At 39.5% G+C, this 13,819-nt stretch overlaps 1 protein-coding gene across 4 annotated transcripts in view; it reads left to right on the plus strand.

Annotated features, from left to right (window-relative positions):
- The window catches only part of TAF4B (TATA-box binding protein associated factor 4b), a 72,556-nt gene that overhangs the window by 21,248 nt on the left and 37,489 nt on the right, over nucleotides 1-13,819 (plus strand). For all 4 annotated transcript variants that reach the window (XM_051775186.1, XM_051775169.1, XM_051775178.1 and 1 more), the window contains exons 6-9: nucleotides 1,089-1,178; nucleotides 3,802-4,380; nucleotides 9,508-9,643; nucleotides 10,206-10,311. In XM_051775186.1, coding sequence (XP_051631146.1) covers nucleotides 1,089-1,178; nucleotides 3,802-4,380; nucleotides 9,508-9,643; nucleotides 10,206-10,311 — 911 coding nt within the window. The remainder of the gene's footprint in view (nucleotides 1-1,088; nucleotides 1,179-3,801; nucleotides 4,381-9,507; nucleotides 9,644-10,205; nucleotides 10,312-13,819) is intronic.

Raw genomic sequence — 13,819 nt, forward strand, 5'->3', positions numbered from 1 at the left:
CCTTAAGGCAGCATTTCATGAAATGGGTGTCAAGCACTGTGTGCACTGAGACGTAGTGTATCAAACACTTGGGTCTGTATCACTGAGACCTCAGTGATCCATATCCACATCTCTGTGAGACCTGACAGGCAACAGATCAAATGACTAAATGAGAGAGCTGCTGTAAGTTCTGTTTGTCTGTGAATGCACAGCATTTAAAGTCCCTGCTCTGGTTATGTAGCAACTTAGAACAGTTGCTCCAAAGGAGACTATGAGTGAGAGGAGTAATTTCCCTGCAGAAACAGATACTGGTGTTGCTCTTTATGTGTCTGTACCTTCTTGGAGGAGGTAATGTTCTAGATGACTCTGTAGCAGGGACTTACCTGTGGGGGTGAGGAAGGGCAGCAGGGTCTGGGGCTACCTTAACCCCTTTGTGGTGGCACTGAAGTAGGGAGTGAGGGGCCTCAGAAGTCTGCTGCAGCTTCCTAACTCTCCCAAGCCCCTGAGTCAGGTGTTTGTGTTGACACAGTGGAAAGCTTTAAGGGAACAGTACTCTGCAATTGAGAGAACTGTTACCTTAGGGGTATGCAGAAGAGATGTTTTGATTGCTTTTGAAAGATTCTAAGTGTTCTGTTTTATTATGCTATGTATGCGTTGGACTAGAATTGTCTTACAAAAACTAAGTTGTCTTTAGTCTTGGCTATCTTTAAGTTGATCTTTATGCAGATAAACTACCTTTAGTGAAAGAAGTACTAGTAGTTGATTTAAAATATCTCTGCATAACGAGATACTGAAAAGATGCTACTTATAGTTTTTTCCATCCCTTCACTTTAGTAACTGGATGAGAATACCTATCCATAAGTGTGTTAACTGCCTGTAGCTGAATAAAGCAGTAAACAATTTGGATATTACTATACCAAAATTACAACATTATTTCATCCTACTCCTCCCCCTTTTGTTTAAATGTAGCAAAATACAAATACAAGAAAAAAGTATTTGAGTACAATACCATGACAATATAAATTTCCATTACTTTTTTGGTAGATCTCAGAAAAAAAGTCTGGTAGATTTAGTTATAACTTACTATTGTAATTATACTTCCCTCTTAGGAAGCAAAAATTGAACCAGAAGAATTTACGAAAAAGCTATATATAGAGCTCAAGTCATCTCCACAACCATATTTAGTTCCTTTTCTCAAGGTAAGCATCTGATTATGGCCGTGTAGTATTTAATTGGGGAAGGGAGGAGGATCAGAAAAGAAAAGGAAAGAGTTGGGGCATTCAAATAGATATTTGCTCAGGTCAGTTGAAGAGATGGTCCTTCACCTTGCTCTATGTGACTGTTGCACTTGGAAAGACAATTTTTGAGGGGAAGGAGAATTTTTGAGGAGTAATTTATGCTGTGTTCTTATATTGTAGAGTAATTACCCTCTAGATGTTAGTGGAGACTAGTGTTTTGAAAGCATCTACAGTAGAGCAGCTATGCTAAGATAACCTCTACATCAAAACTGTAGCTGTTCTGAATTCTAATACAGAAGACTGACAACAGTGGCAATGCATAGCTTATGCAGTGTTTAAGCTCAAAGAATCTACACAAAGCTATTCATCTGTCTGCTGGTTTGTGTTTAACTAGAGGCAGAACAAAAACCCCTACCCCTTTCTCCAGAAAGGATCTGACAGGACTACTGCAGAAAAGAATCCCAGGAACTCTACCTCCATTCAAGCAAATAGTCACATAAATTAAAAAATTCTCCCTTAAGACTTCTAATCATATGGTAGAATGGTATTAACAAATAAAAATTAACATCTTTGTTGTACAGCAGGCATTAAATTGCAGTGAAAACATGGAAAATTTGTTTAAATTTACTTAATTGCAACGTACAGCATATTCTTAGACTTGATAGATCTATACTTTTCCTTGACATTCATTATGGGCATAATGGAGAATAAAGGAAGAATAGTTGAGTGGTAAAGCTGGGACAGAGGTTTTCTGTAGTTTGTCCTTTTCCTTGGTTTTTGACAGGCCACATAACAATGCATGTGATAATGCTGGTATTACTTTAGATGGCTGGTGTTAATCTGTTCAAGTGGGGGACAAAAATTTTTGTTGCAGCGGTAACTTTTAAATGCCTTGCTAGCAAGTTTGCCATGACTGTTACCCTTGGTGCACAGACCTCAGGGTAGTTCTGCAGGAGTTAAGTTGGGTTCATTGTGGGTCAGACCCATCGCAGCAGAGCCACTGCGTGTTTCTCCTGCAGCATACTGCCAGCTATTGGTATCATCTAGGCATTTCTGGTTTTGGGCAGTATCCATACCACATAATCCTTGACATGCTGCTCTCTCCCTGTTGCATGCTGTATTAATAAAGAAATACTGTGACTTCAAAAATGTTGTTCAGACATCATCAGAGTTAGCTGACTTTGCAGTGTTGCCAATCCTTTAAAACATCTTGCACCCTGATTGCTTTTTTCTGAAACACTATAAGGATGTGTAGTTAATACATACAATTAATTAGGTTGATCTGCAGCTCTGAGCAGCTGTGACAGAACTGAGTGCCAAATTGAAGATGATTTCAGGAGCACTTCTCGAAGGTGCTCCAAGGATCAGCACCGGCCTTGTTTGTCAGGGAAATGTTTGCACCTTGAGTCTGGGAAGAAATGTGATAGCGCTTGTTGCCAATTCACTTTTATCTAGTGAAGTGGAATTTTAGGGAAGACTCTCTGGAGTCGTCTCTTATCTTTGAGCTGCAGGTTTTTGATGAAGTTGTGCATGTTTGTTTTGACTGTTCCAAGAGGCACAAAAATACAGTGACTGGCTGTGAAGCTTGCTTGATTTTCAAGTCTACTGGATGCTTTTGGTGTATAAATTGCACCAGGGGCTGAGCATCCTTTTAAAAGAAGAGGAAGTGAATGTTAGAAGACAGGTGTGCTACAAAAGGTCCAGATGAGCAGACAATGTGCTCACTTGGTATACTAGCATGTAAGACATGTTCCTTTTGTATGAAGTCCAAATCAGCAGCACTGTGCTCGAAACTCTTACAAACTTTAAAAACTGTCAGATGAGGAGGAAAAAAGGGGTTTTCAAGAATATATAGGTGGCTGCTGAACTGATTTCCCCTGCTTCAGAGCTGTAGCAGATTATACACAGTCAAGAAGAAAAATCTGTAGAGAGCTTGAAGATTATTCTGTCTATTAACCTTTTCAAACACAGCTGTAGTAAAAATGAGATGTTGCCAGATTCCTTTACTTTTGTTCTCCTGCTTTAGAGAAGTAACTGGCTGAAGTTATGTTGGTGCAGCTCTACAGACATTATTAAAGTGGTATCTCCCCCTAGTGTAGAGATAGCTGTATTGGTAGAGTAGTTCTCATGTCTTCAGATATGGGAATTATTGGATAATTTGTAGTTCCTTGTCAGACAGGCTTCATGAAATAAACACAGCTGTTCCAGTATAACAGGATTTTTTGGCAAAACAAAATTTTTTGAGGTAATAAAGCAGCTAAAATCTCTGAAATATAAAGTCCAAATTGAAAAATCTAAACAAAAGAACGTTTCCCCATAGATGGGATTTGCTACGTGTAGTGAAGCTGTGGTGACTGTTGACCTTAGCTCAGCCTCTGTTCATGTTTCTTGTAGTCTTCACTGAACAGTATTGTCATCAATTTAAGGATACCCAAATTTCAGCAAAACTTGTTTGGAATAAGTAATTTATTACCTCATGAAAAATTTAGTTAAAAAATGAGGAATAGGATTCAGTTACAAATGTATTACTGTTGTGGAATACTCTGTTGATAATACATCTAGTGTTTTTTCATATTTCTTTTAGAAAAGCATGCTTGCCTTACGGCAGCTAATGCCTAATCCTCAGAGCTTTATCCAGCAGTGTATGCAGCAGCCAGCTACCACCCAAGAAGTGGTTTCGACCTGTACCTCTGCAGTACCAGCTCCTTCGACAAGAGTGGCAACCTCAGCTGTAGCAACAACTGCTCTACCAGTTATAAAACCCGTGTCTGCCTCTGTAACAGTCACAGCCCCTCTAGTTGTAAAGCCACTCCTTGCCAGCACGTCAGAAACACCTTCTCTGCAGACTGTGAAGCCTGTTCCTTCCTCTGCAGTGGTGACAGCATCTCTTCAGCCTTCAGCTTCAGTCCTCACCACAACGATAACAACGTCAGGGCTGACTGCTGTGCAACCTGTCAAGCCAGTCTTCACCTCTGCGGTACCAACATCCTCTCTCCAGTCTGCAAAGCCAGTGCTGGTTTCTACAGTGGCCTCTTCATCAACCACCCCTCTCCAGCCTCAGAAACCAGTCATTGGAACCCCAATTGGTATTAAAATCTCACAGCCCAACTCTGTTGTTACGCAGTCAGTGGGTGCTCAGCATGTGGTTAAAGTGAAACAGTTGGTAAGATGGATTTCTCTGCTCCTCTGTCACTAACTGGGCTTCTTTATTTTGACTCTTGCAATTTTGTAAAGAAGATACCAATTTGGACCTTTGGGGTATTTTTTTTTTCTTTTAACGCATAGGCTAATCTGTCTTGAGTTAATCAGTTACGTTTGTTGTAGTTTGGAAATATTGAGCCCTTGCTGAAAGTGTGAATCTAAAGCCAAGCTGTCAGCTTGGTCTCATGCAAGACATGTTGACCAGCATTTCACCAGACTGAACATCTGTCTTGAAACACCAGGGGATATGAGGTCTAACCGCAGGCTAGGTTGGCACCTGAAACAAAAGGCAGGAAATGCTAGTGCCAGAAACAGAAACTGCTGATGGGATACTTAGATGAATTACTCTTAGATGCCCTGTTAGGACTGTGCCTCAGCTGGCCACCAGGGATTCCACTTTCTCTCCCTTGGCAATTTTTTCCCTGGGTATTTTGCAGGCACAGGTGGCTTGGTGATGTTCAGTGATACGTTATCTGAAATGTACCAACCACCCCAAGGAGCTTGTTAGAGCAGAGTTCTGACCTCCACATTTACTAAGACGTGTTAATTATGAAGTCATCCAAAAGTGAGTTTTTTCTATCAGGCCTCATTAGCTAACAAATTCCAGGAGGAATAACTGTCTTATTAAAACAATGCCCTCAAAAGCAATGTGTTAACATTTTTTTCTTGGCACAGGTTAACTTCTTGCTAATGTTAATGTTAAATACCAAGAAACTGTGGATCACAGGTATACCCAAATGGGCAACATTGTGAAATAAATTAGGTTTGGTTTATAGGTCTTCGAGATACTGAGTTGCATGGTTTCTAACTCATCTACCTGTAAGTAATGTTCTCAAGTATTTTGAAAGAATAGTCTCCCTTTGGAAGATAAAGAACTCAATTCTTGCATAGCACTTCCTTGTAAAGGTTATTTTTCTTTTAAAAAGCAGGAAAAACATTAGACTTCCCATGAAGCTAGATTTGCTTTCCAGAGGTATAGAGGAGCATCTGGTGTGTGAATTTTCTTTGTAGCTTGGTTATTGTGTATACTTGATTTAAAAATGTTCAGACCCCTAAAATGTTTTGCTTTTTTAATTTTCTTCTTTTCAAAGATTATAAGGTAGATGTAGTAGAAGAATCCTACATTCCAAATAAAGAGTTTATGCTGCCAGCTCTTCACCTTTCCACACTTGCTTAAAAAAACAAAGCACCCAACTGTATGGAGGGGATGAGCAGTCCTTTTTATGAGTGGATTTGTTTAAAAAACAAAAATGCAAAAAACCCCCCACCCTAAAACTCCAAGGAAGCATTATCAAGCATATGCACTGACAGTCTTTGCTGGTGGTAGCTAAAGCCAAATTGGAAAAGGAGTTGTTACCCATATTGTCTTTGAGGACTAAGTTTGAAATTCCAGCCAGAAGAAAAGGAGGGTTTCTTAGATTGTACAAGGGCTGGAGAGCAGTTTGTTGGCTACACAGCAAGCCATGTAATCCAGGGGAAAGGTTGGCCATCTGTGCAAATAGGCGAGGAAGCTTAACTCTGCACGGGGGAGTCGAAACACTTCTTGAATATGATATTGGTGAACTCAACAAATGGTTTCTGCCTCCTACACTGGTGCAGTGTGGCAGCCTGTTGCAATTGCTTTTCTTCGCTGTGCCCTACATATATTGAATTGCATAGAAAACATGTTTTTATCCTCATTTGAGTAGATCCCAGGCACAGCGATTAAAATACGTGGTCTGCTAAATACCTATTAAATTTGGTCTTGGATATAGTTGGACTGAGTTGACTACTTCACAGCTTAGCCATATCAGGAGCTTAGTGTTCATTTACACGACCTATTAGAACAAAGAGAAAATTAGTAGAAGAGGCTGCATCTCCTAGGGCTTCCCCGATGCCTTTCCTTGAAAGGCCAGAGGGTCTGTTTCCTCCCTTAAGAAAACAAATCTGGACCTCCCCTCCCTAAACAGAAGGGTCCTACTGCCAGCTGAAAAAAGAAGCACATTGCCAGCTGTGCAAATCTGTCCGTACAATGCTGCCAGCAATTTCTTTCCGTTTTCAGCCCATAGAGATGTCTAATGCCATACACTCCCTCTGCATGCCCCTTTCTAATTTTGGCCTCTTGTGCTTGTGGGAATTTAAAGCAAACTTCCATGTGCCAACTCCATTGTAATGTTGGTGGTGCTTAAGAATGCAGCTCTGCAGTATTTTAATATCAAATGTGTGACTGGAGTGATGCAACATGAAACTTTAATTTCTGTGGCATGATTATTGGAACGCTGGGTTTGTATGGTGGACCCCGAGGGACCTGTTCTTCAGGGGTGCTGTTGGAGTTGATCACACTCCTGGACTGTAAGAGTTGCACATTTGGAAGGGTTCCCTCCTGTGACTTTCTTAACACCACCTCATTTAAAGGCATTGGCTTACAAAGAAATTTCGTCTTGGAAATAAAGCTTGTCTTGCTGCAGTATTGCTTTGTCTCTTTCAAAGCACAATAAATGAAAATTTACATTACCAGCTGCTGGCCTCCAATGATGAAAAAGCTGCTGTGAGACTAAAACTTCATGTCAGGCATAAACAGCAAGGGGTCTGTGGTGTAATCCCCACAGTTACCAGTGAGACACACTCCATGGACATCACTAACGGCTGAAGCAAGGCGTGAAGTGCTTATGCTGTTCCAACTACTTGTTCCTAGTGAGCTGTTAGTGTCAAGTCCCCTCCAAGCTGAGCTTTTGTGAACAGTCTCCTCCATTATTTTTCAGGAGTTTTTTTTTTGTCCAGGATTTATGCTTTTGCATTCAACTGGTGAGGCTTCCTTCACGAAACAATACTGTTTGTGTGTGATGAGACCTCAGCATCTCTCTGCTGATCTCCAGACTTTGCTTTATGAATGTAAAAGAGGTTCAGGTGAGGCTAATCAAAGTCTCTCTCAAGCAGCTGTCTCTCTGCTGTCAGTTGAACGTTGCACTGCAGTTTTTTTACTCAAGAATGTTGGTGATTTTATTCTCATGTCTGTGTCAACCTACTTAACAGGGCACAAAGGAACAGTCCCTTTTATTTATTATTTCTTGCTGCTAACCCAAAGAAAAGAGACAATAATTCCTTTGCACAGATACTACCTATTTTTGTAATGCTTCCTTCTGGCATTAGGTCCTTGTTGAAGTGTCCAAGATTGTTGCTCTCTCCTGTTGCAAGTCCCAAGGACTTCCAGCGTTTGTTAGTCTAGCAGCTAGAATGGCAAACAGAAAATGGGCTCTACTGCCAACACATAGTTTCTGCTTTTCAGTGATGTAGTCTCCTCGGTTACTTGACTTATTTCCCAGTCTCCACCCAGACCATTGGTGTAACATTGCCTCCCTCTGTTCTTTTGTCTGCTATACATCAGTCTGGAATGCTTATGTTTCCTCCTGTGCTGTTTAAGTATTTTGCATACTGAAGTTGAAGCATCATTCTTATTGGTGGTAAGGAGGATCTCTAGGTGTGTGTTAGTGTGGGTGCTAGTGGAGCTTGCGAGTAGTTTGGCCAAGGTGGTTGGTTGCTCATGAATTATCCGAACACACGAATGACGCTATTAGTGTTATTCACAACTTCCATCTTGTGGAAGCTGCATCTTTCAGAAAGATCAAATTGAGCTTTGGGAAAAACACGTGGAAGTAAACTTCTACACCGTGAGGAAGTATTGTATGTGTAAGCCTTGGCTTTGTCTGCAGTCTGTCCCTGCACTTCTGTAGTTCTTTCGTCCTCTGGATCTTACGTTTCTTCTCAAGACCTGTCTGTTTGTCTGGTTCTCAGATGCCACCTTCAGCTCATTATTTTGTGTTACTGCTGCTATGCCAAACTTTAATGCTGTTTTATATGGAGGTGGATGGGTAGTATCTTGATTCTTTGATACACAAAGTACCTCTTTTTGTGAATGTATGATGTTTATGCTGATTATATTTATCGATACATCAGAAGAGAGGTGACAGAAGGAAACAGCCTAATGTCTGAAGTATTGTAAATGTCAATTCTTTAATTATCCGTATGCAGTCTTGCTGTACAAGCGCTCTTTAGACTTTCTGAAGTTAGAATAAAAGATGTAGAGGAGAAAAATGGCTTCTTGATCTTGACCCTGACATTTTCTTAATGTTAGGTTTTTGCTGCAAAAAAACCCAGGTAAAATCACATCTTTCTACTACCTGTAATCAAGAACTTTTCCAAAGGTTGTATCGAAGCTGCAGCCCACATTCTGTTATCTAGGAGGCTTAGAAGTGAGGTTTTTAGAGATGCTGCAATTTTATTACTTTCTTGCATTTTAATAGCTGCCCCTGAAAAGGAAGGATTAGTATTTATGGGCTGTGCCTCTAGGTCTGTGTTGTGATGACATCCTGTTGTCTGGTTTTGTTTCCTTGAAGAGTCCCTTTAAACAAAACTGTGAACCGTCTTCCTTTTTACCCTTCAGCTGTGTACTGTTGTCTGTCTTTAGAGGCTCTGCTCACTCTAGGTGTTTCTATTTAGTACTTCATGTTCCTGGTAACTGATGTGCTCAGTGTACTTTAGCTTAACACTTTGAAACTCAGCATCTCAATTTACAATTGATGTTACTGTTCCAAAAATCCAGTAGTATTTTTATAATGTGTACTCTTAATTCTTAACAGGAAAATAATTTCATGCAAAACTTTCAATTGTTTTGGTGTTCTCTCTTTTTAACTAGGTGTATGAGATACCTACCCTTTTGAAATTATTGGTAGGCAGTCTCAATATTCAGTAGTTACTCTGTTAAGCAAGATGTAGAGAAAAGCCTCTCAGTGTAGTGGATTGTGTGATACTTAGCGAAACATGTCTAATAGAGTTATCAATAGAGACTAGGGGTGAAGTGTCTGTTACTCAGAATCAGCATCACATTCTGAAAGAGCTGGAGCTTAAAGCTCACCACCACTTGTTAAGATTTCTTGACATGAAGTAAAAAAAAAAATATGAGGTTTTTCCGAGCATGATGTTTGTTTTAAACTGAGAACTAGACAAGCACGCCTGCCCAGTGGCAATTCTGGCTAAGTGGAAACATTGGTACTGTTTACTTCTGTGTATTTTTAGCTCTTCTCACTCTTGATATTGGATATTCCACTTCCAGGTAGTCCAACAACCATCAGGAACTATTGTAAAGCAAGTATCCACACTCCCACAACCCTCAGTGCTCACCCTACAGACGTCTGCTGACAAGAAAATGCCGCTGAATACACTTGTTCAAACCAACCAGTTTCCTGCAGGTAAAGGGAGACGAATGCTGAGGTACAGAAGTAAATGCAGGCTGTTGGTAGACTGTAGGAAGGTAGGAAAGTGGCTGTCTGTTGGGAGCAACCACTTTGAGTTGAACTTCTTTACTGTCTTCTTGGAGTTCTGGTGAGTGCCACATCTACTTCTGGCACTTGTTAAAAGCATATCAATCAAACATTTGTACTTGGTAAAATACTGTGACTGAGCTCTTTGCAGTGAACTTTCTTTAAACTGTGATGCTTTTGAGAGTCATTTCATGAGACCTTGTTTTTTCCTTCAACAGGTTCAGGTTGATGCATAATACGAGTTTGTCTCAGCCAGCCAGTTTTTGCTAAAGCGTTTCACTTGTCAGTACAGAGGAGGGTGTTTGAAAGCATGTAAAGTTTTTGTCTACACAGAACATGTGGAATGTAGGATTCTAGAGTGTCTAGTTTTCAAGTGGACCTAGTTAGTTGTTCTTGAATCTACAGTAGCTTTTGCTGGAAGAAAGAACTGATTAAACAGTTGTCTTAGCATTTTACTTTGTACTATAGCATGTTCTTTGTTTTGTTTTAGGTTCCATTCTGAAACAAATTACCCTGCCAGGAAATAAAATTCTGTCGCTTCAAGCATCTCCTGTTCAGAAGGCAAAAATGAAAGAGAATGGAGCAACATCCTTCAGGTAAAAATAAACATTATCAGAAGTTATAACAATACGAAGGAACAGAAGGAACACACAGCAAATATAGAGGTGGGAATGGAGCCCAAATAAAAGCAACTTTCTTTAGAAACTTTTTTCTGATATGTGTTTTTCATTTTGTGGTACTAACTGGCAAGGGAGAACCTGAAAATTTTTACCTCGTAGCAGATGTTAATTATTCTTAATGTAAGAAAACTGTCCTGATGAGGTGATAGCATGATGAAAATCCAACAAGTGTAGTTATATATACAGTGTGCATCAATATGTGTCAGTTTTTCTCTTGTAAAGGAAGCATATTGATTTCCATCCTATGAATACAATTGCTAATCTAGTTACCTTGTATTAAAATCTCTAAGTAGCATTAAAGTAGGTGTAACCTCTACTTTTTGCAAACAGCTGGATAGCATCGAACTGTTTCTTGGACTGGCTGGTAACTTTCCTAAAGCTCTCTGCTGTATTTCAGAATCTTTTATTAACTCCTCTTACAAGCTTGTTTCTGTATGTAGAGGTGAAAGTCTTTGACTACATCTCTAATTATGACTTCTGGCATATTCTCTAGGCCTTTAGATTACAGGAGTGCTTAAAGCTTTTAGTTCTGGTAACTGATTAACTTTTCAAAAGCAGAAATTATTTTTTTGTAGCTCTGAAACGTAATGCTGGATCAAAGGTACAGACTGCCATAAGCATTATTGGTCTTGTGACTTTAAGGCAAGTTTTAAGGGGAAAAAAAGAAGGCATGATGACACCTTTGTCTTGTTGACCAGTTGACTTCTCATCTCTTGAAAGCTACAGCATTGTGTGCACTGATATAGTCAGAGAACTGTTGTTGTTTATAGTAACATACAGTAGACAGCAAACACTTAAGACAGTAGTAGCCAGAAGTTGAAATGAAAAGCTCATATTAGAGCAGTAGCTCTTTTAGCTGCCTCAAGGTCTTATAAAATAACTTCAGAATTAATGTGGGACATAATTTTGAGTAGTGATGTTAAAAAAAATTACTTAATAAATATCACAATTAAAAACAAAGCAACAAACAAATTCGTACCAAAAAAAAAGAATTTTTTTTTTCTGTGATCTTCCTATTGGAATATATTAACTGTCTTAGAAGAAAAAGGCTGAATTCTTGAAGTTTCTTCCCTGAATTGTTAAATTCTTAGTGTAGGAAAAATTCTACTTTTACAGTATGATCCAAGATAGAGTTCTGTTCTTGCTTTTGGAATCTGATTTCCGAGGTAGCGTAAGTCCACGAAAATTTAGATGGGAAATTTCTAACTCACCTTAAATTTTTCTAATAACACCTTATCTCTGAAGAATTTGTCTTTGCGTACATTCCTGCTGCTTTTTCTATGCACTGCTGTAATCAAACTTTATGACTTTAAAATCTACATATTACAATCTTCATATATCTGAATGTGGGCAGTGTGTACCTGAACTCTTGGCTTCCCTCAGTCAAGTGTTTGTGTTCTCTCTCTCTCATCAGATAGCGTTAACAGGGCAGTAGCTGTTTCCCAGTAAGCTGTGAAGTGGTTTGCTCTCTTCTGTCCTGACATCCAGTATTCCCAGTATAGCTATTCTTTGTGACCTATAGTCCATCAACAGCTGATCATGTGTGAGGCAGAGAGAGGCACCATGGCCTGCTTTCAGGTTTTGTGATGATATTTGTTATGGTTAGAGAGTGTGTCTTTTAATCGATGTGATTGTACATGTGACACTCTAATGAGAGTGCTCTTTCTGTGCACTCTCGTTGCAATATGTCATCAAGCCTGACACCCTCTGCCACTGTGTGACTAGGTTAGGTTAGGATTTGGGAATGTAATACTCACTAAGCTATACTTACTTAGATACAATTTGACCTTGTCTACTCTTTAATGGGCTGATTTAGTTTGCTTAAGATGAGCAGTAGAAAAAGTGGTGATTTCCTGCCCCCCAAACCAACAAACAAAAAACCCCCCAACAAAACACAAAGCATTCTAACCTTCCAGATACTATTTCAGCTAAGCATGGACATTGCACCATGGCATGTTAAGAGGCAGTCTGTTTTAAAAGCATCAAGATTTTTGTAATTTTGATCTACACATTTATGTAAAGTATATACTAGAGCACCCTGGAAAAAAAATAAGTCACGTATTTCATCTTCAAATACTTGTTTTACTCCATTCTGTTTAATAAAGTTGTTCTCCAAAGCACATGCAACTACAACTTGTGTATTTTGTCTGGAATGTGCTAACAATCTCAACTAGCAGGCAAACAGGGGTGAGACAGCAGAATGGAGCACATCTGGGCAGCTGCTTCTCCTGCCCTGTGGTAGTGGTGAATGCTGGTGGTTCCTGGTTTGCTGCAATTGTTCTGGCCCATGTAGTTGTCAGTGATGGAACGTAGAGGTTTGGGTTAAATGTGCGTTTCTACTGTTCCCTTTTACTCCTGTATAAAATGGAGTAAATAAAGATGGATGCAGAAGCAAATGTGCGGTAGTCAGACACCAGAGGGTGCCACAGACTCACTTTTCAGGCGGCAGAGGGAAGTTCATAGATGTGAGATGCATCTACATTGCTTGGGTTTGTTTTCGAGTGAATGTTCAGTATAAGCGTCAAACCTGACTTCATGCAGTGTAATGCTCAGAACTCTGAGTTCTGTTTTCCACCTTGTCTTGGTAAGCTTAAATCACTGGAGACTTATAAAAACAACTGGAAGAGTTTTCCTGTTGATTTCTGAGTGTGACATGATCAAATGCAAAAAGAATTAAAGGAAGTGGTGCAGAAAAGGGACTTTATGGAGGGATTGCTGAAATATCCAACAGAAACACCTGCATGTACACTCTGGAATATTTTAAATTTTTCACCCTGGTAGAATGATTTTTATAGCTTACTCAAAGTACATGTAACTTTACTTAAAATGATTGAGGTTTGTTTGAACAACAAGAAAAATGAATAGCGAAAGGTACAAACTTATCATGGCTTCTGAAACTTTTACTAGTCTTTAGTGAGCACTGTTTCTAAGGAAATGTAGTGGTAATTTCTTTGGGTTAAGTAAAATAAGTGCAGTAGTGTTTTCATATCTTGCATCAAAGCTAATGACTCAGTGACTTAATGCAAATTTAGTCTCACAGTGAAAAAGTTAGAATTTGTCCTTAAAAACAGTACAGGTAGAGATGTTGCATATAAGCCCTTGTATGGGTGTACTCATAAGAGAGACTGTATGCATGGAAATATTCAAGAAAATAAGAACCTGATAAAGGCAGGTTATAGAGTAATGGAAGCTGTATATTTAGAAAGGTGGATAGATGTATAGTATAGAAGTTTACCTCCTCCTTGCTTCAGTATGTGGCCAGGTTAAAAGCAAAAATAATTTCCTGAAACTGTGTGCTATACAGTTGTGTCTGAGGTGCAAGCATCCTTCCTTGGATTCCATTAACAGTTCCACTGGGGTAATGTCAGGTTCCAACATCGATAGCTTGTGATGGGTGTTCCTTGTGCTAGTTGTGCTTATTTTG

Source organism: Manacus candei, unplaced genomic scaffold (genome assembly GCF_025592945.1).
Source record: "Manacus candei isolate 608988 ecotype Guabito, Panama unplaced genomic scaffold, ASM2559294v1 h1tg000008l, whole genome shotgun sequence".
NCBI classification, from domain to species: domain Eukaryota; kingdom Metazoa; phylum Chordata; class Aves; order Passeriformes; family Pipridae; genus Manacus; species Manacus candei.